The sequence below is a fragment of the Nematostella vectensis genome, chromosome 6, assembly GCF_932526225.1.
Source record: "Nematostella vectensis chromosome 6, jaNemVect1.1, whole genome shotgun sequence".
NCBI classification, from domain to species: domain Eukaryota; kingdom Metazoa; phylum Cnidaria; class Anthozoa; order Actiniaria; family Edwardsiidae; genus Nematostella; species Nematostella vectensis.
Window position 1 is genome coordinate 2,253,038 of NC_064039.1, and position 23,237 is coordinate 2,276,274.

The 23,237-nt window shown below is 40.0% G+C and overlaps 1 protein-coding gene and 1 long non-coding RNA gene across 12 annotated transcripts; one reads left to right on the forward strand and one right to left on the reverse strand.

Annotated features, from left to right (window-relative positions):
* Positions 1 to 199: 199 nt before the first annotated feature.
* LOC116609404 (QRFP-like peptide receptor) lies at positions 200 to 13,106 on the reverse strand. 11 transcript variants are annotated; one of them, XM_048729193.1, is made up of 5 exons: positions 12,707 to 13,106; positions 12,172 to 12,379; positions 5,995 to 6,106; positions 3,304 to 3,552; positions 200 to 2,150 (listed from the first exon to the last, which is right to left on the reverse strand). In XM_048729193.1, exons 3-5 carry the CDS (start codon positions 6,017 to 6,019, stop codon positions 1,216 to 1,218), a joined length of 1,209 nt encoding a protein of 402 aa, XP_048585150.1. In that variant the 5' UTR covers positions 6,020 to 6,106; positions 12,172 to 12,379; positions 12,707 to 13,106; the 3' UTR covers positions 200 to 1,215. The 11 variants fall into 11 exon arrangements, with proteins under 11 accessions (XP_048585150.1, XP_048585145.1, XP_048585153.1 ...); XM_048729188.1 differs by having other exon boundaries at positions 5,995 to 6,110; XM_048729196.1 differs by lacking the exon at positions 5,995 to 6,106.
* Positions 13,107 to 13,122: 16 nt separating this feature from the next.
* Positions 13,123 to 14,084, forward strand: LOC116609405. The gene is made up of 2 exons (XR_004292937.2): positions 13,123 to 13,349; positions 13,731 to 14,084. It is a non-coding gene; the product is annotated as an uncharacterized LOC116609405 (long non-coding RNA).
* Positions 14,085 to 23,237: the final 9,153 nt, after the last annotated feature.

Genomic DNA, 23,237 nt, shown 5'->3' on the forward strand with positions numbered 1-23,237 from the left:
CGCTGTTTGGATAGAACACCACCCCCCCTTCCCCCCCCCCCCCCCCCCCCCCGCCAATCAAAAATCAAATCGTGAGTAATATCTCACTATAATTATATGTCCCGTCATTTTCAAATGGCTTAAAATTCATGCCAACGTGGAGGGAGGTAAAAGAGAAGTGCGCTTTGATAAAAAAGTACGCCAATATTGTTCTCAGTTCTTGCTTTTTTTAGGCCTTGGGCCTTGATTTATTTACTAGTCGAGTATATCATGCTTGGATATTATATATTATGTATACACAGCGGTGCCTTAACATGCTTGGATATTATATATATATACACACAGCGGTGCCTTAACATGCTTGGATATCATATATTATATATACACAGTCTAGCCATAATACGCAGTCACCGTTCATCTAAAAACATAACCACTTACTATACAAAAATAACCACTAACTATACCTACTAAATCGAAAGTGAGGTCATGCCGGGAAATATCAAACTGAGGCTTTGGCGTATCGACCGAGGCTTTGTGAGGCCAGGGTCTTCTTCAGCTAGACGCCATATTGAAAATTACCCAGAAGACCCTGGGAACGAGGTTGCTCTACATACCGTGGATTTTTCGAACTAAACAGTATATTCATGCCGTGAAAACTGACAACTCAGATTTCTTTGTTATCGTTTGGATCAACTTCACCTATGATAAAACCTGTAGCTTCCAAGAGTCGTCCAATTACTACCAATTACATGTTGTTGAATCTTGTCACTCATTTACATCTTTGATTTGGCAGCGCGCGAGTGTTCCTTGTTTTCCCGCCTTTTTTAAATCGATCGATAAACTAATCGATATTCGGGCGAGAGCGAAAGTTGATTTGTTTTCTTGTCATTTTTATTTTAAAAAGCCATACTAACCTCGACCGTTCGGTCATGCCGGGAAATATCAAACTGAGGCTTTGGCGTATCGACCGAGGCTTTGCGAGGTCACTCTCGGTTAGTAAGTAGTTAGTCACGACTAAAAATTAGCCAATCACAGCGCGCGTACTATCGTAGCCATATAATAAATCGGATTACTGGTGAATTGTACCTAAATATGAAAACTTTATGTAGACTTTGTTTAGGTGGCGTCATTTCTTGGACACAGTGTTGTGTTAAATACAAACAGAGTATGATATTTTTTGTATTAAGCGCCAATTTAAAAGCCCATTATTTTCCATTGCTGTCGACGATGTTCGATTTAATCAAACAAAACCTCCTCGTCGTCCTGTCCGTCTCGTCTCTCGTCGCTCCTATTGACTCCATTCAACTGCACGCACGCCATGACGGCGTCCTTGGCCGCGGGAGACTCGGAGCTACTGTGACCTCTAGTCGATGACCTTCCACTCCAGCGCCGTACGAATCTCCCTACTCCACTCCCTCCTCCACTCCCGGACCGGTCGGACATGGTCATCTTTACGGTCACGGCAGTTTTGGTTCTCTCGGACGGCATGATCAGAAGTTTGAGGTCGCGGCGGAAGTTTGCGCTGAAGAGCACGTAAATGCAGGGGTTCAATGCTGAGTTGAAGTAGCCAAACCAGAACAACAGGAAAGGCAGGTATCGGGGTAAAGAGACGAGGATGTCCCGGCGCTCAGTGATGAAAAGGTGCATAAGGTGTGTAGGAAGCCAACACACAGCGAACACCACCACCAGGATGAATAACATTCGCACTGCCTTGCGCCTGCTCTTGGCAGCTTGAGCCCGCGAATGCGACTGCTGTCCGGCCACCTGCTCCTCCCCAGGCATCCTGTGGCGTGTGAGGCGGCAGATGATGGCTGAGTTGAGCGCACCAATCATCATTATTGGGTAGGCATACAGAAGGATGAAGAGTACAAGGTAGTGGATGCGCAGATACATAGGCATTGATCTGGAGTCGCCGAAATCTTCAGTGCAATACCACGTGCCGTTGACGTAGACATTTTTGTAGATGATCAGATAGGGTGACATGAGGATTAGCGCCAGAAGCCAGATTAGTGTTGTGATGACCCTGGGCATGCGCAGAAAGTGGCCTCTCATTGGATGACAGATGGCGATGTAGCGTTCACAGGAGATGAAGAGGATTGTGAGGATGGATGCGGCGATGGACACTACGGAGGTGTAGTGCGATAACTTGCACGTGACGTCCCCCCACACACCTGGGGACGGCAACTTATGACACTTAGACATGATCTATAAGAAATGCTTATCAGGCGCGTACACAGGGAGGTGCGCATGCTACGCGCTCACCCCCCTTGGCGGTCAAAATCTGGGTCATTTTTTATGAAGGGGTCTTCAGATACTATGATTCCTCCATATGATACCTATGTCTGAACCCCATCCCCCTCAGCCAATCCTGGGTACTTGCCTGCTAATGGGGCTCCTTCAAAAAATGGGGACCATATGGTTCGTTTGTTTTAAGAGCGAACGCGAGACAGGTCGGAGTTGAGTTGAGACCGTTTTGCATTTTTATCATGAGTTTTCAGTAAGCTTCGATAATTCCAAATGCAAAGAAATGCAAGAATATTGGACGACCTCCGATTGCTAAAAAAGCCTTGCGTCGCGCTCAAATTCCACAGTATCTGGAATACGGGCCATTACTAGTTCTGTCTTCACGACGTTGTTGATGATTTGCTATTTTACCCCGGATAGTACATTTTATCATTATGTTCGTATCTAGCGGGCTGATGATGGCGACGATGATGTAATAAGATGATGATGATTGCGGTAGCAAAGTTATAATGCTGCTGATGATAATGGTTTATTGTTTATTGGTGGTGCTAGTATTGATGATGATGGCGGTGGTGGTAGTGATAATGATGATGACGATGGTAGTGATAATATTAGTTTGTTTGGGTGTTGATGATGTTGATGTTGGCAGAAATGTTAATGATTTTGATGACGATGCTGGTTTTATTGGTGGTGGTAGTAATGATGATGATGGCGGTGGTGGTATTGATGATGATGATGATGATGATGGAGATGATGATGATGATGATGATGATGATGATGATGATAGTAGTAATAGTTTGTTTTGATGGTGTTGATGTTGGTGGTAATTTTAATTATTATAATGATGGTTATGATGATATCTAAAGTTATGGTTGCCATAACCTCCCCTTGTGGATGTAGCTGAGCATGAAAGGTGCTGATGATAATGATGCCAATGCTTATGATTAAAATGATGGTCAAAATGGTATTCTCACCTGGCTGCCATTTCTCCTCCTTGTGGATGTAGCTGAGCATGAAAGGTGCTGATGATAATGATGCCAATGCTTATGATTTAAATGATGGTCAAAACGATATTCTCACCTGGCTGCCATTTCTCCTCCTTGTGGATGTAGCTGAGCATGAAAGGTATGACCACTACTACCACCAACATGTCCGCCACGCACATGTTTGCAATCATCACATTCATCGTGTTTTTACAGCAGCGCCTGCGATACACGACCAGCAGACTTAACGCGTTGCCTAGCAACGCCATCACCAGAGTCGTGACGTAGATGAAGATCAGACCACCGCGCATTGGTGACGTCAGACCAGGGCTGCTGGTGGAATTGCCTGAAAGGGTTCGTTTCACATGTCGGTTTTGATTGACACAAGTCCAAGGAATTTAAATTCGACAATCCTTTTAGGCAAAAATTTCAGCATATATTCCTGTCGAATTGTTTTCTATCTGACTGTTTCTTTTTGAATGGGCTCTAAAACAAACATTTATGCAGCTACGCCTCTGTTACCATCTGACCGATGTATAAATTTTGCTTACTTAATTCTTAGTACAAACTAAGAATTCCTTGCTTTCGACAGCGGCAGCTCTTACTTGGGCTCCCTGTTGTTATTTTAGACACAAAGATCCAAAATCACGTTGTGTTCTAATAATGGGACGTTTGAGTTGCATGGATGTCACAAGGGAAAATCGATGTGATAAGCTGAAGATAGGCTGTTATTTGAAAATTTGTTGTGCCACTGAAGCTCTAGATTTTAACAGTTGTTGCCGTAAAAGCTATCGAAGCACTTAATTGTGCTACTAATTGCTATATTCACAATTTCGCCTACTTCTCTAACTTGACTTGAGCAAAAAAAAGCTTGATGTAATTTAGCATTCAGGAGTCGCAACTAGTGCCCAGACTCCGCATAAGTGGGGATGGTGTGAACTTAATACCAATCAGTCACATTCCATAATTATGATCGTGAAGTCAGGCTTTGTACAGGAGATTGATCATTTAATGTAAGTTCATGATCTTGTGACAGTTATATCTGTTACCTAATGACGATTTTAATTAAGTGGTTTGACGAGGAATTAGGAAGAAATAGACCGATGCAACAACATTGCAGTAAAACACCACTCTGATTTGTTCACAGTTCCTGTTGTTACTGCAAAACCCAAGAAAACTTTGTTTACAGCTCTTGCTGTATCACAATAAAAGGATTAAAATGATTTCCTTAGTCCCTTCTCTCTCTACAGAACCCTAATATAGATACTTAGGGCAAAAATGAGAAAGCATGCAGGATAGAGAGATCGTATCGGGCAAATCCGAATTGGGCAAAAATGGCATGTCTTGGTATTGCTTAACTACGAACATCATAACATTGTTGGTTTATAAAACTAAATAAAGAATGAGGCCTCAGACCGTGACAAAAGACTATTCACAAGTGGGGCGTCATGATCCAATCGACACTAACGTGGAAAAGCGGCATGCTAACGATTATCAATCGTCAATGCATCGGTGAGAACGCGCAAGAAGAACTGCCCACTCGCACAAGCTCCAGTGAACGATTATATTAATTATAAAATCAGTCTTGCATGTGCAAACTAAAAATGCTGTACTTTATACATTTCCTTTTTACACTGTCTTTCACATCAAAATCTATAAACGTCTGTAAAATGATTGCACTATAATGGAAAAAAAACAGTCTGAGATTTCACCAAATTTTAAGAATTCCAAGGACATGCGGAGGCTCAGATAGCAGAAAAATATTGCATGTTTTAGTTCTGGTGCTCGACATGACGGAAAAACATGTCTTGACGTTTCCAATAAGCTCATTTCAAATCAAATAAGGCGGAAAATTCCCCTAAGTACTTAGTGAGTAATATCAAACAAAATATCAAATGCGACTTTTTTTAAATTGATGCGACTTTCTGTAAAGTGACATTGAAGTTTGAGCTTTTCGTCCCTGAGCTCATATCCCTTTTTCCAAAAAACGTTGTCAGTGCGAAACGGCAAATGGCGATTGGCAAATGGCAGTTCTAGGACCGTAAGGAACCATGGGTCTCATTAAATTTCTACTAAATGCTGAACAATATGGATAAATCAAACAATTATCCATTAAAGATCATCAATGTATGCCTCTGACATTGCTAGACTTTATTTAACATCTTTAATTTTACGAATGATTAGTACCCAGAAGCACCGTTCGGGCTTAGAACTGCCTTTTACTATTTGCCATTCGCCATTTGCACTGACAACCTTTTTTGAAACAGGTGTATATAACGCAAGGATGATCAAGGAAAAAATTATCTTAAAAAGCCAAAATCTGGGTGTGTGTATTTCAGCCTCACGTTATTTGTGTTTTGAAAAGGGAAAATCAGTCCGGAATACAAGAAACTGATGGCCTTTGTAAAAAATTGTATTTTCTTTCTCCATTTCTTCGAAATGCCCATGTTCAGGGTTTTTCCGTCATTTCATTGTGCTCATACAACAACCTTATTTGTGTCATTCCCTTCCTAATAATTCTTCATTGCGTATTTTATTTTTATAGACACCAAAATTTAAAAATCGTTAAGAACATATTCAAAAATAAGAACGGCCCAGCCTAAACTAGATTAGACTTTCTCATAAAAAAGAGAGTGTTTTCTAGTCTTTTGAGGTGGAATAGAGTAACACCGTAAAAAGGTGGAACGTATTAAAATTAAGAAGTGCCAAATATTCTTTTTACGTTTAGCCTTTAGTTTATACATTGGGACGAGGGATGACTAGAAAAGCACAGTGATTGGATACTTACCCGCGCTCACTGTTGAGTTGATCATGCCTGCTGCTTCAGTGCAGCGTATTTTGTAGGTTTTGGGACAACGCCAGACTATTATACGTCTGGTCTGCCCTCGCTACACTGTAATCTATCTGAAAGCAAGCAAGTTCACTTAATTATTTCACTAGAATGGTTCGCACCTGTTTGAACGAACTTCTACATCGCCCTGCGAAACCCTAAAGCGAAATTGTGTTGAGTGGAATACTGTTTGACATTGTATGACTCAAATATGAATACAAAAAGAAAAAATAAGTAAATTTTATCTTTTAAATGTTTATCATGTTGTGTTTGTTGTAGTTGCGACTTCCTCTAGATTAATTGATTGCCGCTCCACTAAAGGTAAACCTAACCTGTTATGTTTTCCCAGCTCAAAATCCATCATCTTACCACTTTCCTTATATTAGTGCAAGTCTATAGATTCGCAATTTCATTGAAAACACAATAAGATAATATAACTGTTCGATCTATCAGATAACTCTAAACTTGACGTAGTTTCGAATGGGCATTTGCTTAGTAAAATGAAACTTCATAAACACGCCGCTAAAAAAAGGATTATCTCTCTCAGGTGTTGTTTAAGATTCTCAGTGTAGGCTCCGTGGAAAGATAAATATCACTTATCGCATGTAGAAGTGTACAATGAGATAACCATGGAAAAAATCCACTGGTGGTATTTATAACAAAACAAAAAAAGCGAATTACTACTGGTCAAAGACACTATCAATAGCTTAATCGATTATAGATTACTTATTCATAGGCACACCTAGAGGGATGCTTCAAACTCTGAAACGTGTTTTTGTAAGGGTGACGGCTGTTCAGAGCGTTTGTGAAAATCTGTTATCATACAGTAGCCCCTGTTTCTTTTTTTCTTTAACCTTTTACAAGGTGATGTTTCGAACACGTTCTTTTAACTATTTCTAGATGAAATGTTATGTCAAAGATTACACGTTCCGTATCTACACAGTACATCATGTACATGTACACAGTAATAACAATGTGCTCTCCCCTCCCCCTTTAATCATGGAAATGCGTAGAAAATCAACTAAATATGATTAGCAAAGGATTGCTTGCCAAATACAATAAAAGTATAACGTATAACTATTTTTTTAAAAAGAAAATAAAATGGCTCGGAAAAGGCTTTGAAAATACTGTATAGACTTAAAAAATAACGTCGCAAAATTAAAAATGGGTCGAATGTGCATATTTCTATACAATATTATTCTTTTATTATTTTTATAATTTACATTACCAAGTTTGAAAAATTACGCTACGATCACGCTTGTAACCAAAAAGACAAATTGCCCTCGGATAAGCAATGGATCTATCATCGATAAAACGAATATCAGACTTAATATCAAGTTATTTTTCGTCCACACACATAAATGCTAGTTTTCTTTTTACCATATATTGAAATCACCCTTTTGTAAAGAAAAAAAATATTTCTTGGGAAAGCAGGTCAATTAGAATCTAATCATTAATTTTCGGTAAATGTCATTTGACACTCACTTAACGCTTTTAAAAGCCATTACTTGATTCGGGATCAGAGCTCAGAAAAAAACACTTTTAAGAAAATTTCGAATGAATCTTGAATGAAACTTAATAATCACGGTGGTCAAATGAGTATTTTAGTTTCTAAGTGACTTTCTTGCTGCTTGCCTTTGTCTATATGTAGTCGCTGTTCTGTCATACAACTATACGTAAAATTGGAAAGGCCTGGAAAGAAGGCCTAAAGTCAGAAAGTGGAAAAATAGGCTCGATTGCATGGATTTATTTTACGCGTAACAATTCGAAATTTTGAATTAAATTTCACATCTGAAGGAAACGGGTGCAGTGTGTAAAAATTCTTTCTGCCCATCTTTGTTTGTAGATATAAGAAATGCATTGGAAATTGAACATATGTTTTGTTTAATTTGAACTAATAGAAGATTGAATCAACTATACTTTATATTTTATTTTTGAGGTGTTGCCGGGATTTTTGTGAAAAAATCGATCAAATATATTGAGTGAGTGACAACTTTGTACAGTTGATTCCCGAAGGTAATATAGAAAGTTGTCTGAATGATCGGGAGGTCAGAAATGTATTAAAGGATTCTATTCTATTTGGAAAAATTTAAAATGCATGCTTATATTATTATCATATCTATTATTTTAATGGATTAATGCTGCAAGAATAAGGCGATAATAAAATAAATAAATAAATAAATAAATAAATAAATAAATAAATAAATAAATAAATAAATAAATAAATAAATAAATAAATAAATAAATAAATAAATAAACAAACAAATAAATAAATAAATAAATAAATAAATAAATAAATAAATAAATAAATAAATAAATAAATAAATAAATAAATAAATAAATAAATAAATAAATAAATAAATAAATAAATAAATAAATAAATAAATAAAATGAATAATAAAAATCGCACAAGCTGGAAGTTCGTGTTATCGAGTATTCGGGATCCACATACAGTCCATATTAGGCAACTTTGCAAACTACGAAAATGCAATTTGCGCAAAGCATATCTTTCGTCAAATGGAGGTCAATTTTTTATAATGTCTTCAAAGTCTTCTTCCAGACTTAGATAACCGGCTTTTCTCCATTTCCTGCTATATTGGTAACTAATAGCCCGTTTCCAAATTACGCTCTACTCTCTTAAAGAAAAGCTTCAAATAGAGGCTCCGTTAAAATTGTTACATTTACTGTAGTTTTAGCACAGGGCCTCGATTTGAATGTTTTCTTTCAGAGCAGTCGAGCATTCGGAAATGGGCTTGGTGCCTGCTTACTGTTTTTACCCGTAGACGACGAACTCGTAGGTGAAAGCGTGCGCCTTTCTCTGCAAAATCAACTGTGATTTACGATTGCGCCTAACAGGAATAGACCTGAACACTCCGTTATTGATTGACTCTCAAATGTCATGAAATGTCAGCAAGAACGTGTTTCATTCTTCTCCTTAAGTCTGAGTTCATGTAATCGAGTGAAGAGTCACTTTGCTCAAAAACCGCTTCTAATAAATTCTAATTTTCTCGCTATTTACATCCCTGTAAGCTGACTATTATCACATACGTGGTTCCATAATTATGGGTATTAACGAGAAATATAACATCTTTTTATCTGAAATTGTTTAAAAATGGATGGGATCATAAGAAATGGATTAATTACGCACACCAGGAGGGATTGTAATGTGCTCCAGTACCCCCCTTGGCTTTGCGCTATTTCTGTTTTTTCATTTTCACCTACCTCTATGGTGCTGTTCGGTGCCTAACGGTCAGTAAAGTACTCTCTCAAAACTTGTGCAATTTGCGCTTCACGAACGCATGCTAATTTTCGTTACAATATCAATAATGGTAAAATAATTGCCACTGCTGATGGTAGCAAGTGAGCTATCCGGCCCAACAAAAATTTTCTCGCGCTTTTTTCTTATCTGTGTGTCTTTAGCGCAAGCGTTTGTCAATAACCTGTTCGCTTAATCCATATGCACCTGCCATTTATAATGTCACTCTACACTGACACATTTTCAAAAAGCTTCCTTCTGTAGAAAAGTGAATTGAAGACGTGTTTGCACAATTGCTATTTTCGCTTTTTATACCTTGAAATTGGGAAACTTTTTAGGCAACAAAAATAACAGAAATGTACGTATGGTGTGGTCTCGGGAGTCTATATAGTGGAGTCGGGACTCAGTGCTGACTTTCACTCCTCTACTCCTATCTCAGTAACGTGTTTGGCTTGGTTAAACATCGCTAAAGTAGGGCGAGAAATGATGACACTAACTAAAAGCTTCAAACTACGTATTTTCTCTGCATGACATTCATGTAACAACTAAAGGAAATTGACGTTATAGATGTCAGACAAGCTAAAAATATTCTCTCTTCCTTTTTACCGGAACTTTCTCTAGAAAACACTCTCATATGCCGGGTTTTAACGTTAAAAATGTTTCCAAATGAGGATTAGTTCAAGTGTAATTGAAAAGAGTCCATAAAACAACTCAAAACTAAGGTGCAAAAATTTGAGTGTTGAGATCCTCCAATTAAAACATTACTTCAAAAGTTGAATGTATAAGCAATAACCCATTTTTTACTGTCTTATCTGGAATACGGTATGTTTTGATAAAGTTTAGCGTACTTTTATGTATCTTAAGTAATCTCACTTTTCCCCAACTCCCGTACCTTTTATTTCTTGTTTGATTAACTTTGGTTTCCAGCGACAGTGAAAGCTTAACGATGCTGATATAATCCACAGTTCATCACAAAAAGGCATTCAGTTCTGTTTCCCCGATAACTCATCCGCTGCGGTAAAATGTTTGATTGACATGGTTGACTCCGCCTATCACGTGACACTTAACGTAGCGTTGCCATCAGCGATTGTAAACTTTTACCCAATCAGACATAGGAACTTATTAGACACGAAACCATTACTAAAGATAAAAGATAGATAATGCATTTTCCGAGTTCTAAAAACAAAACAAAAATTTTTGGTTAGCAAATCGGTTGTCGGTTGCCATGGTCACATAACTTGTCCCCTTTTTTCGTGATGGCTTTTGGTTGATTAGCCAAATACGTTTTCACGATTCTCCTTAAAAATCCAATCCATTAATGTTAGCAAGCAATGTATATATCAGAGTAGGTCAATTGTCATCTAGAGGAAAGGTACAAAATTGATGTTAATAGTTTAAGCACAAACTGTTGATTTGATTTTAACTTGTGGCTCCACTTGTTCAAATTGTTATTCTGTTTAAGGTTCTTTTTGAGGCGGCAAACGTTTCCTCTTTGTCGGTATGGTAACCACCATAAATGAGCATTAATAAATTAAGCTTCTTAAGTAAACGACAAAATGAACGTAAAAATACATATTCTAAAAGTTGCTTTACCGTTGTTTTGATTTCCGTGATCAAGCTCAGATTCATTGATAGCTTTTTGTTTTTATCTGTGTGAGTGTTTACTTCCCTGGGAGGTTGACAGTTATGTTTTTTATGCATTTCTTTGAAGTGATGTAATGGTGTTTTCAAATTGTTGTTTACAACTTCATAAGGAAGAAGAATCATGATAAATTAAACTATAAAGCCTCCTGCCGGAAATTTGTTGTCTTTTTGCTTTTTGGTTATTTGCTCAAATTTAGTCCTGATATAATATGTCTTCACACTTTCTTGTTGACCTGTTCATGATTGAACAAAGCGTTTACTTTTCGAAAGAGCACGAAGAAATTAATAGTCCATAATCGGTCCCTTTGAAGTATATAATTTGTTTCTAGGCACACCGCAGAGCCGCCGGTGCAATTAGAAACAACACTTTGTGTCCGTGACAGTATGGCCGCTAACTGAGCCGTAGGAAACGAGGGAAGGCGGTCCCTTATCCACGAAGGGTGGTGATGGTGGTGCTGTTTCGCTTCTTAATTCAAGCGACTTAAAAGTATGATAAATTATCAAGAAATCTAAAAAACAGCCAGCCTTTTAGGCTTGTAATGGATTTGACGGATTTATACTAGATTGACGAGGAGGAAGTTCTTTTTTTTGTATTCAATTTTATTTGCAACCTCTCTTCATTCATTTGTGACGGGAAAGTGTGCCCTTCTATTTTTGTGCTGGCGAATAAACAATTTTGTCATTCACTGCTTCTCTATCAGATTTTTTGATTTTATTTTCGAAAACCACTAGGAATCGGCATCCTTCATTCTCGGGCGCGTCCCCAGGATTGGCCGAGAGGGGGGGGGGGGGGGGGAGGGTGCGCAGTCATAGGTAATCATATGGAAAAATCTTAGTATTTGAAGATTTCTTGATAAGATAAATGAGCCAATTTTGGCCGCCAAGGGGGGTTCACGCGCACCCTGCGCACCCCCCTGTGTACGTGCCTGTCAGTTAAACTTTGTTGTGCTTTGACTTAATCATGGGTAGAAACTCATGGAGATGTTGCGCCTCGATGGCGTGTTTAATGCGTTTTGAAATGAACTGTGTAACGCGGAAAGAAAAAAATTGGTGGCGATTGAATTGAAATCTACAACTGGTCTTAAACAAGTCCTGGTTTTCTGACGCACAATAATATTTTTATCTTAAAATAAGCCATTATATTAAAAAGCTTCTTTAAAAAAACATGCATTTCTTAACAAGCTGTAGCCAACCTTCCTAAAAAATGCAAACTAAATATATAAATATAGGCTCACCAATGTTCCAAGCCGATGATATACCACAAAGTTGTACCCTTCATCAAGCTTTAAGTCGCACCAGTGTGATATTCTCACGTCTATCCCGCTTTTATTCAGTTTCGATCGGGCGGAAGTTCCGTGCAATCTGTGACCATCTTTTGCAAGAGCCAAATGACTTGGGGCTTTCAAACTCTCATAAAACCATGGTTTAATAACGGACATTACCCTGATGAGAGAAAAGGTTGATGAAATCTTGAAAGCTGCAATTAGAATTACTTTTTATTTAGCTCGGGGCTCGATAAGAGTTCGTCCAAGTGGTACTAGCTTTAATTGCACGTATTGCTGCGCCTATTTTAATAAACAATTAGAGTAACTATATAGAAACTAGATCATTACTTGCTCACTAATTGACCGTAGGTTCTTATCTATGCGGGAACTTTTTGATATAACCTTAGAGGTAAAATATTTTTTGATAATTTAAGTTAATTAGAATATTTAAAAAAAATGATTAAATCATTGTGTTGGTTGTCTAGGAGTGACTCTTATTTCTCACCTTTAAATGACGTCAGTAGCAGGGGAGACAGCTTTATTTGGACATCTTGATGACTCCAAGCGAGACTTAAACATAAACCTTATACCATGGCGTCCTGGGGGCCAAAAAATCCTTTACTCAAATTAAGTATTCTCTCTGTGGATACGAGAACGTGCTGCGTGTATGATTTATCCTTAGCGAAAAAGCCGTCGGGCGGGCCGGGGATATTAAATAACGTTATATTTCAACACCGCTAATTTAAAATCTATTGACCAACGCGAAAGAGTGCGTATGAGCGATATCTTATCTTACGGAAATACTGGCGCTAAATTTTCATTAAATGAAAGGTATGACTAAAAGCAAATATTGATTTCGCGTGCTGAATAGACTGAATTTGACAGCATTTTGAAGGTACATATTTATATAGGTTGTCCGCCCCTTTAAAACAACTGCAACAAGATAACGACGGAATACAGCTTTATCCGAGAAACACCCTGATATAACAATCAACATATTAAGCGCCAAAATATATGCATTTAAAAATGTAGGTTTCCGCTAAAGCCCAACTGGAATAAACTAAACTTTCTAACTAAAAGTTCGATTAACCCTTAGATTTGGAAACTTTGTCCGTTATTCTACTCGGATAAATCGACCTCAAGATCAGGTAACTCAAACTTTACAATAAGTCGAACTATATTTATCGTTTCTCGGGCCACATTTTAGCCGGGAAAATAGAGCCAGTAGTTTCGCCTGTTCACTGGTAGGCTCACCCTCGAACCGCCTGCGAAACTGCTGTTTTTACAGAGGCGTAAAACATATCATTCCATCCATGCGTTAATTCCTTTGCCTTATTACGACGCCTATGCAGATCACCTAGTTATTCTACAGCCAGTGTGTAGTTTTTCTAGTCATTGTCATTTCTCAAAAATAGCAACTTTGATTGATTCTTATTTCGGTTGTTTATTGCTACACATTTGAAAAAGATATCTTAAATTATATATTAAACTGTGAGAAGCTAATTTACACTGATTTTTTATCTCTTCAGAGTGGCTCAGCGTAGTTCTACTGTACTTCATGAAAACATAATTGATAATAACAGCTGTGTGGTCATTTATATGGTTTCTGAACTAGAATGAAATTGGCGCCCCCAGCCTATGCGTCAAATATCATCTAAACCATATTCTTAAGGCATTTCTCGTCTCATTCTATTCACGCGCATAGAGGAAGAAGTGTGCTGAAAATGTGAAATTGTTCATCACTTTTCGCTTAGATTATCTATCTAATCTTGACGCCATGTGACTTCAAACTGATAAACATAACCACCGACACCATCCTGGAGGTCCAAACACTATTCAACGCAAAATGTTATAACGCAAAATAAACAAATCCGATTGTTGTTCAATATCTGGTTGATTTTTGTTATATTCCAAGTGGTTGTTACATATCCCGTTGACAAATCCGAGTGATACAGCCCCAACATACAGGACGAATAATGTAAGACGCGCATTGTATCTTTTTACAATTACCACTTTGAATGCAAACAAACCCTTAGAGTATACAGTATGTTGAGGGGATGGCCTCTTCTGATCTTGAAAATGAGCCAGCTTAAGAAATACAGGTATATCTAGTAAATGAATGTTGTACCCGCCGATTATTAATTAGTAAGCTGCGTCAGTTCACTTGGGTAAATAGATTTTTATAAATACGTCCCGACTAAACCGCAATACATGTTTTAATACATTAATAATAAGGTCATCATTTAAAAACCGATAAAAACGTTTCTTAGGACGAGGACAAGTTGCAATTGACATACCATGTAACCATAGTAACTGATCGACTAAGAAGCCATGGCATAGGCGAGGTGCTTTGAATGGAAATAAGGAAATGGAACGGAAGAGGACTAAACGGATGGAAAGTGAACCTATCATCAGTTTATAGAGGTAATTGGTAACAGGCTAACTCTTCCCTCTTATCTCCCAAGTCCCCCTCGGCCACTGATACACACAGGGTTGACTTATAAGTTGCATGAGATTACGGTGGCTGATTTTATTGAAGCAAGAGAATCCACTGAGAAAATCAAAATGACGAATTCGAGATAATTTGAAAAAGAAAGGGTTTTTTCCAAGCATATATGCTTTGCAGTTGCGATAATAACAATGGATAAAAAAGGAAATAAATATTGAGAGGCTGGGGGGGAGGGGGTTGTATGGAGTTCATACGATTCGACCATTTTATATCTGATGGGTCGCCAAAACAACAACACAACAACAACAACAAATAACAATAATAATAATAAAACAAAACTAAAAACATTTCGAGAAAGCAAAATATTTTATCAGACAGAATTCGAACAAGAAAACTTTGGCTTTGGCACTGCGAAATTTCAGTGGAAAAAAATCGAGCCATCACCAACGGCCGCAATACGTCGGCAGGAAAAAAAAAGTGGATTTTCCATCCCCTTCAGATGTCATGGTAGTTCCGAAAAAAACCGTAAAGTTCTTAAAAAGTCGACGACAATCCACAAATCAGTATTTCATCCAGGCTTTTATTAGATTCCTATCTTTGGCACTGTTGATCATCTTATGGTGCTCCGTGTTCACTTAAAAAAATAAAATAAAAAAATATCAGGGGTAAATACATTTGACGTGTACCGAAAATTCTGTTTATCTTATACTGAATATACAAATGCAATCATGAGCGTACACACGCGTACACCCCCCCTCCCTTTTTGCCGGCAAAAAGCTTTTCATTTCCTATTGGAAGATGGTCAAATTTCCTTTTTCTATATGATACCTATGACTGCGCACATCCCTGTACCCATATGATACCTATGACTGCGACCCGCCAACCCCCCCCCCCCCCCCCCCCAAACCTGACCCAATCCAGGGCACGCACCTGGCACTTGACAGTTTTTCAAAGAAAATTAAATGACGAAAGACTGTGTAACAAAACATTGTATTATCTTTCCATTTATCTAATTAAAGTGTAATAGATAGCAATGAAAAGCAGTCTTTTTGAAAAAGATTATTATAGCTGGGGCCTTGTTGGTTTGAGTAAACGTGCAGCCTGTACCAGAACTATTTCCAATCCATTTCCATCCACTTGATGAAAGACGTATTAGTATTCTTTTCATGGCTGCCCAAAGTCATAAAAGACGTTTTCCATAGAAACATATAGTAACACCCATCGGACAATTGTGAATCAACGAATATTTCTCTTTGATGGTTAAAACCATTTATAGCACTCATAGAACATTCCTAAGGGCTCTTATTATATGCAAACATAGCGATGGCCACTACCATACGATGGCTACTACGATACGATGGCCACTACAATACGATGACTACTAAGATAACGATGGCCACTAAGATACGATGGCTACTATGATATGATGGCCATTACGATACGGTGGCTACTACGATACGATGGCCACTGTGATACGATGATCACTAATGGTCAGTACGATACGATGTCCACTAAGATAACGATGGCCACTACGATACGATGGCCACTAAGATACGATGGCAACTAAGATACGATGGCTACTACGATACGATGGCAACTACGATACGATGGCCACTACGATACGATGGCCACTACGATACGATGGGCAACTACGATACGATCGGCCACTACGATACGATGGCCACTATGATACGATGTCTACTAAGATAACGATGGCCACTACGATACGATGGCCACTACGATACGGTTGTTACTACGATGCGATGGCCACTACGATACGATGATCACTACGATACGATGGTCAGTACGATAAGATGGCCACTACGATACGATGGCTACTGTGATACGATGGCCACTACGATACGATGGCTACTAAGATAACGATGGCCACTAAGATACGATGGCCACTACGATATGATGGCCACTAAGATACGATGGACAGTACGATACGATGGTCAGTACGATACGATGTCTACTAAGATAACGATGGCCACTACGATACGCTGGCCACTACGATACGATGGGCCACTACGATACGATGGCCACTACGATAAGATGACCACTATGATACGATGGCTACTATGATACGATGGCCACTACGATAAGATGGCCACTACGGTACGATGGGCCACTACGATACGATGGCCACTACGATACAATGGCCACTACACGATACGATGGCCACTACGATACGATGGCTACTATGATGCGATGGCCACTACGATAAGATGGTCACTACGATAAGATGGCCATTATCATACGATTTTCAGGGATGCAATCGACAACTGCAACAGTAGCAAAAGAAACAATAACAACAGCGGGTATTAGTCACCTTTTGAGGGATGCAGTTGGGAAAGGAGGTACCGGCAGAGAGCGGCCAAGCTTGCCAAGCACCGTTATCCCCGCAGAAGTACATTTTTGCAGGCTCACTCTCAAACTTGTATTCCTGCTTGCAAGATATGGTACACATCTTTGATCTCCCGTACTGATGACATTGGGTGGCTCCGTTCTTTGGTGGTTCCCGATCATCACACTCTAGAATGAAAGTTAAAGAATGACATCAAGATCTGCGTCTAGTCACGCTTCGATACCAGGCTAGAATTGTAGGAGGGGGGGAGGGGGTGTGGGCAAGAAGGAAATAATGCTTTGTGCCACTGCTTTGCAAGGTGCAACTGGGCTACAGGTTCTGCTGGGTGCGACTGGACTACAGGTCTACTGGGTGTGACTGGACTACAGGTCTGCTGTGTGTGACTGTACTACAGGGTCTACTGGGTGTGACTGGACTACAGGTCTACTGGGTGTGACTGGACTACAGGTCTGCTGTGTGTGACTGTACTACAGGGTCTACTGGGTGTGACTGGACTACAGGTCTGCTGGGTGTGACTGGACTACAGGGTCTGCTGGATGTGACTGGGCTACAGGTCTACTGGGTACGACTGGGCTACAGGTCTACTGGGTGTGACTGGGCTACAGGTCTGCTGGGTGTGACTGGGCTACAGGGTCTGCTGGGTGTGACTGGGCTACAGGTCTGCTGGGTGTGACTGGACAACAGGGTCTCCTGGGTGTGACTGGGCTACAGGTCTACTGGGTACGACTGGGCTACAGGTCTGCTGGGTGCGACTGGGCTACAGGTCTGCTGGGTGCGACTGGGCTACAGGTCTGCTGGATGTGACTGGACTACAGGTCTATTGGGTGTGACTGCACTACAGGGTCTGCTGGGTGCGACTGGGCTACAGGTCTGCAGGGTGCGCTGGGCTACAGATCTGCAGGGTGCGACTGGGATACAGGTCTGCTGGGTGCGACTGGGCTACAGGTCTACTGGATGTGACTAGGCTACAGGTCTACTGGGTGTGGCTGGGCTACAGGTCTGCTGGGTGTGACTGGGCTACAGGTCTACTGTGGGTGTGACTGGACTACAGGTCTACTGGGTATGACTGGACTACAGGGTCTGCTGGGTGTGACTGGGCTACAGGGTCTGCTGGGTGTGACTGGACAACAGGTCTGCTGGGTGTGACTGGGCTACAGGTCTGCTGGGTGTGACTGGACTACAGGTCTGCTGGGTGTGACTGGACTACAGGGTCTACTGGGTATGACTGGACTACAGGGTCTGCTGGGTGTGACTGGGCTACAGGGTCTGCTGGGTATGACTGGACTACAGGTCTGCTGGGTGTGACTGGGCTACAGGTCTGCTGGGTGTGACTGGACTACAGGGTCTGCTGGATGTGACTGTGCTACAGGGTCTGCTGGGTGGGACTGGGCTACAGGGTCTGCTGGGTGTGACTGGGCTACAGGGTCTGCTGGGTGTGAGTGGGCTACAGGTCTGTTTGGTGTGACTGGACTACAGGTCTGCTGGGTGTGACTGGACTGCAGGTCTGCTGGGTGTGACTGGGCTACAGGGTCTGCTGGGTGTGACTGGGCTACAGGGTCTGCTGGGTGTGACTGCACTACTGGGTCTGCTGGGTGTGAGTGGGCTACAGGTCTGCTGGGTGTGACTGCACTACAGGTCTGCTGGGTGTGACTGTGCTACAGGTCTACTGGGTGTGACTGGGCTACAGGTCTGCTGGGTGCGACTGAGCTACAGGTCTGCTGGGTGCGACTGGGCTACAGGTCTAGTGGGTGTGACTGGACTACAAGGTCTGCTGGGTGTGACTGGGCTACAGGTCTGCTGGGTGTGACTGGGCTACAGGTCTGCTGGGTGTGACTGGGCTACAGGTCTGCTGGGTGTGACTCGGCTACAGGGTCTGCTGGGTGTGACTGGGCTACAGATCTGCTGGGTGCGACTGGGCTAGGTCTGCTGGGTGCGACTGGGCTACAGGTCTGCTGTGTGTGACTGGGCTACAGGTCTACTGGGTGTGACTGGGCTACAGGTCTGCTGGGTGCGACTGAGCTACAGGTCTAGTGGGTGTGACTGGGCTACAGGTCTATTGGGTGTGACTGCTTTATAGAGAACCGAAAGTGGACCTTATAGAGAACCGAAAGTGGTCCTTCGGTCGTTGTGTGTGTGTGTGTGTGTGTGTGTGTGTGTGTGGGGGGGGGGTACGGGCCTGTAAAGGTTCCTAGCTACAATAGCTACACATCTGCTGGGTGCGACTAGCCCCTGGCACACAGGTAAGCATTCAGAATGCGTCGGGAACACTCATTGGTCTTCTACAGTCCAGTTGTTTCTTCCACACAAATGTAAGGCTATTCGGGTATGTTCTGGTTCGGGCTTAAAGCAAGTACGCCTCTATCTACTGAATTAGTATTTTGTAAAAACTTCTCCGTCAGGGCCCTCGGGCCCGATGTTTTAAATGTGTGTTTTCGTAAGGGAAAGTATTACACAGTAGGCATTTGATTTATATCTAAAAATAACCTCAAATACCGTTGCCATAACAATATGTTCAGGAAAGTAATTTTCACAAAACTACAAAAGTTTGAGAGAAAAAATACAAGATATGCCCAGCGCAGGTGACTAACCTAAATTATTTGCCTATCTTCAAGTGTACATTGTAAAATATCTTTGTAACAATCTATATTGTTGTATACAATAGGGCGAAAAAAAAACTTAAGCTAAAAGCATTAATTTAAAAAAAAAACGATGGTTGTCGGAAAACAAGACCAAAACAAGATGCATGCTGAGAAAAAATGTCTGATCAATTTTCATCTAGCGTTTTAAGATAAAGATACGCAAAGAGCCCGAACATCGATTTCCAATAATTGGAAACGTGTAACCTTGTCTAACCAGTGTTTTGCTTATTGCTGATACAAACATGTGTGTTTTGGGATATCAAACTACTCTAATTTCTGACCTCGACTCACTAGAAAAAGGGCTGATTATAACTGTAATCTGCTCATCTTGCTGGGTTACCTAAGGCACTTAAATATATTTATACTTACGATTAGCCCCAGCCAGGACACAAAAGGCTAAAGAAAGCGTTAAAAACAAGAACATATTCATCTCGATCTAATGTGGAAGCGCTGCAAAAACTGAAAGAGCTAACGTACTCAAGCTGTATTTATGAACGAGCGAAGAAAAGACAAATACACGTTCCATTTGTGAGGCGTGTTGACATAGAGTGTTGGTTGTGTTGGTTCACTTGGACTCCAAGTGCTGAGCTATTCAGTGATCCCGTCAATCCAAATCAACTTTTCGCACCTTCTCTATTCATGTAGCATTATTTTGTGTACCATAGAAATGATAGTTTGCTTTCGCATTCTCTTTCAATTCAGCTTTGTCTTATTAGAGATGTACGCACATTTTTTTTAATTTTGTTAAAAATTTTGGTTCTGGTGGCACTGTTTGTATGAGCAAGTTTCCTTTCCTCTCGCATAAGATCAGTTTATGGTAGTTTTGTGGGCTCTAAGTCGCAAATGCCAAAAAATGAATGTTAAAACGTTATTGAAGTATTTCTGACATACAAAGGATGCAAAACACAGCTCAAAATGTTGTAAACTTCTGTTAACCCCAGGCCCGGTGTAATCCGACTGTTAATCCCAGGATGTGTGTATCCTTTTCTTCTTTTTCTTCTTTTTCCTCTCCTTCTCCTTCTTTCTTTTTATATTATACTCACGTCGCCTCTAAGCAGGGTGAGATGTTGACAAACCTGTGCAAACTCCATTGACAAGCCTTCTAAGCGGCCCTTCGCACTTACCAGTCAGATCTGGAGAGTGATCCCTAACAAGACAAGATGCCTTACTATTTGCTCTATTCATCTTATGATTGACGCCATGAAAACGCCCTTGTCCAACGTCTGTCAATATTACCTTTGAAATCTTCTAAAATGCTCATCAGATTTAGGTTGTATAATATGGCTATCAACATATAATTATAAAGATTATATATATATATAAAAAAACTACAGTTTCGTTGAGAATTCCACTAAAGCATCTACAGTAGTGCCTTATGTGTCATTGGGCCAATTTCCTACCAGTGAGGAACATTACCATTTTTGGTTATATTTGATAAACAATCTGATTAACCAATCAGAGATGAGTATTACTATGCCCAGTCTCACGCGGACACGCCTCAACTCAGAGTGGGAAAACAAAATGGCGGTTCCGTTGAATCGGGAAAATGATGTTGAACGCCGCTTTTTAACTCTCTGCTAGCAGTGATTTCTTCTTATCTGTTTAAGCAGGGATTTCACCGACTCAGTGCGTCATATATACCCTATTTGTGTTGTTTCTCATCGGCAACAGACCTCATTTGCAGGGTTATTTTTACGACTTCGCCGAATCGTACTGTAATGAACGCGGAAGGGTAGCCACTGCTAGCAGGCTATAACATTGATCACCAATTATCTAGTTGTACGTTTCATCAAGTCATACAAATGCACAAAATTTCCCTGGATTTATCTTGCTTTCGCACTCGGAATGAAGACACTCCAAGAAAAATTTTAGCTGGGATATTGAAACTAAAATGAATCTTATACAGAATGGCAGCGAGTCTCATTAAAAAAAAAATGAAGCTAAATCGTATACAGATTGGCCGCGAGTCACTGTTTATTGTATGCAATTTAAAGACACTACATGAAAGTACTGTTTAAATGTTTATATTTGATCCTGGAATAAATAGATTTGCTATGATCAGTAAATCTCAGGGATGACAGTCATTATTCATTGCTGCATTACTTTGCTATTACTCGTTGTAAAAAAAAGTCCTTACCACAAATGCTCACATTATGGCTTTTTTTTTTTATAAATGGATTCTAGAGGGGGCACTTGTTTGAGGGGCTATGTAATGTGCTTATTCAATGAGGGGTGTATGTATACCTCAGTGTCAGAACCATCCCCAAAGGACTTCATTGTATCCAGCTCTGTTTTCATCATGATTCATTTTATTAAAAAAAGGAAGTTTTGTGACACAAATCGTGCTTAATACACAGGTTCTAACACCAAGTTAGAGCCATTGGGGGTGTATTTCATTGTGTGTGCAGACAAATGAAAAAATTGTAAAAAAAAAAAAAAGTGTAAACTAGTGTGAGGAAAAGGCATGGTAAGGGCAAAGGGGTGGTGACTAAGGGTATGTCTAATTGGGGGTGCTGACACAGGTTGTGAAGATGAAGTAAACTTGTACCATGTTTGATTACTAAGCTTGGAGATAATAGGAGAATGGGAGTATAGTCATACCCTGGGTACCAGAGGCTCCAAGCTTCACTAGAGCAGATATCATATGGAAAATATCTATTCATATTTGGTGATACTTATATGCGCAAAGAGTCTTTTTTTATATAAAAAGGGAATTAAATTAATTTGATTTGATAAGCAAGTCTGAGTGTTAAAGCTCCCCTTTAAAACTATAGTGATATTAAGAATTTATATGTTTGGGGTATATAGGTTTGAGTAATTGTTTCGGAGGTAAGTTTCTATACTTCGTATATTTTATGTATAGAACTCAGGTTTGGGTATTTTTTTATTTATTTTTTTTTTGGGGGGGGGGGGGGGGGCTAATTTGACAAAAAGTCCTTATCGCAAATGCTTATTTTAGCATATTGCCCTTCTTTTTACCCCTCTTGTACCAGGTTTGATTACTAGGCCTTGGAGATTCTAGGAGTATGATTGTGCAGTCATAGATATCATACTGTATGGAAAATAAATATTTATATTTGGTGATACTTCAGGAGAATTTTTTTTTATCTCAGTGCCTATTGCACAGAGTTTGTTTGTCTTTTTTATAAAAATGGAATAAAATTGATTTTATTTAATAAGCAAATCTGAGAGTTGAAGCTCCCTTATAGCAAGATTGTGTATGCTTGGGCTATAGAATTTAGGTTTGGTTATTATTTGGGAGGTAAGTTTCTATGCTTGGTATATTTTATGTATAGAACTCAGGTTTGGGTATTTTTGAGGATGAGTAGGGGGGGCTAATTCATCAAAAAGTTCTTATCGCAAATGCTTATTTTAACATATTATGACCCTCTAGCATTAGATTTTAGAGGGGGCACTGGTTTGAGTGGCTATGTAATGCGCTTACTCAATGAGGGCTATTTTATGGTGTGTGCAGACAAATAGGAAAAGGCATAGAGTGTAAAATTAAAGGTTGAGAAATGCATGGTAAGGGGAGTGAGGTTGTGATGACTGAGGGCATGTCACATGTGGTGTGCTCACA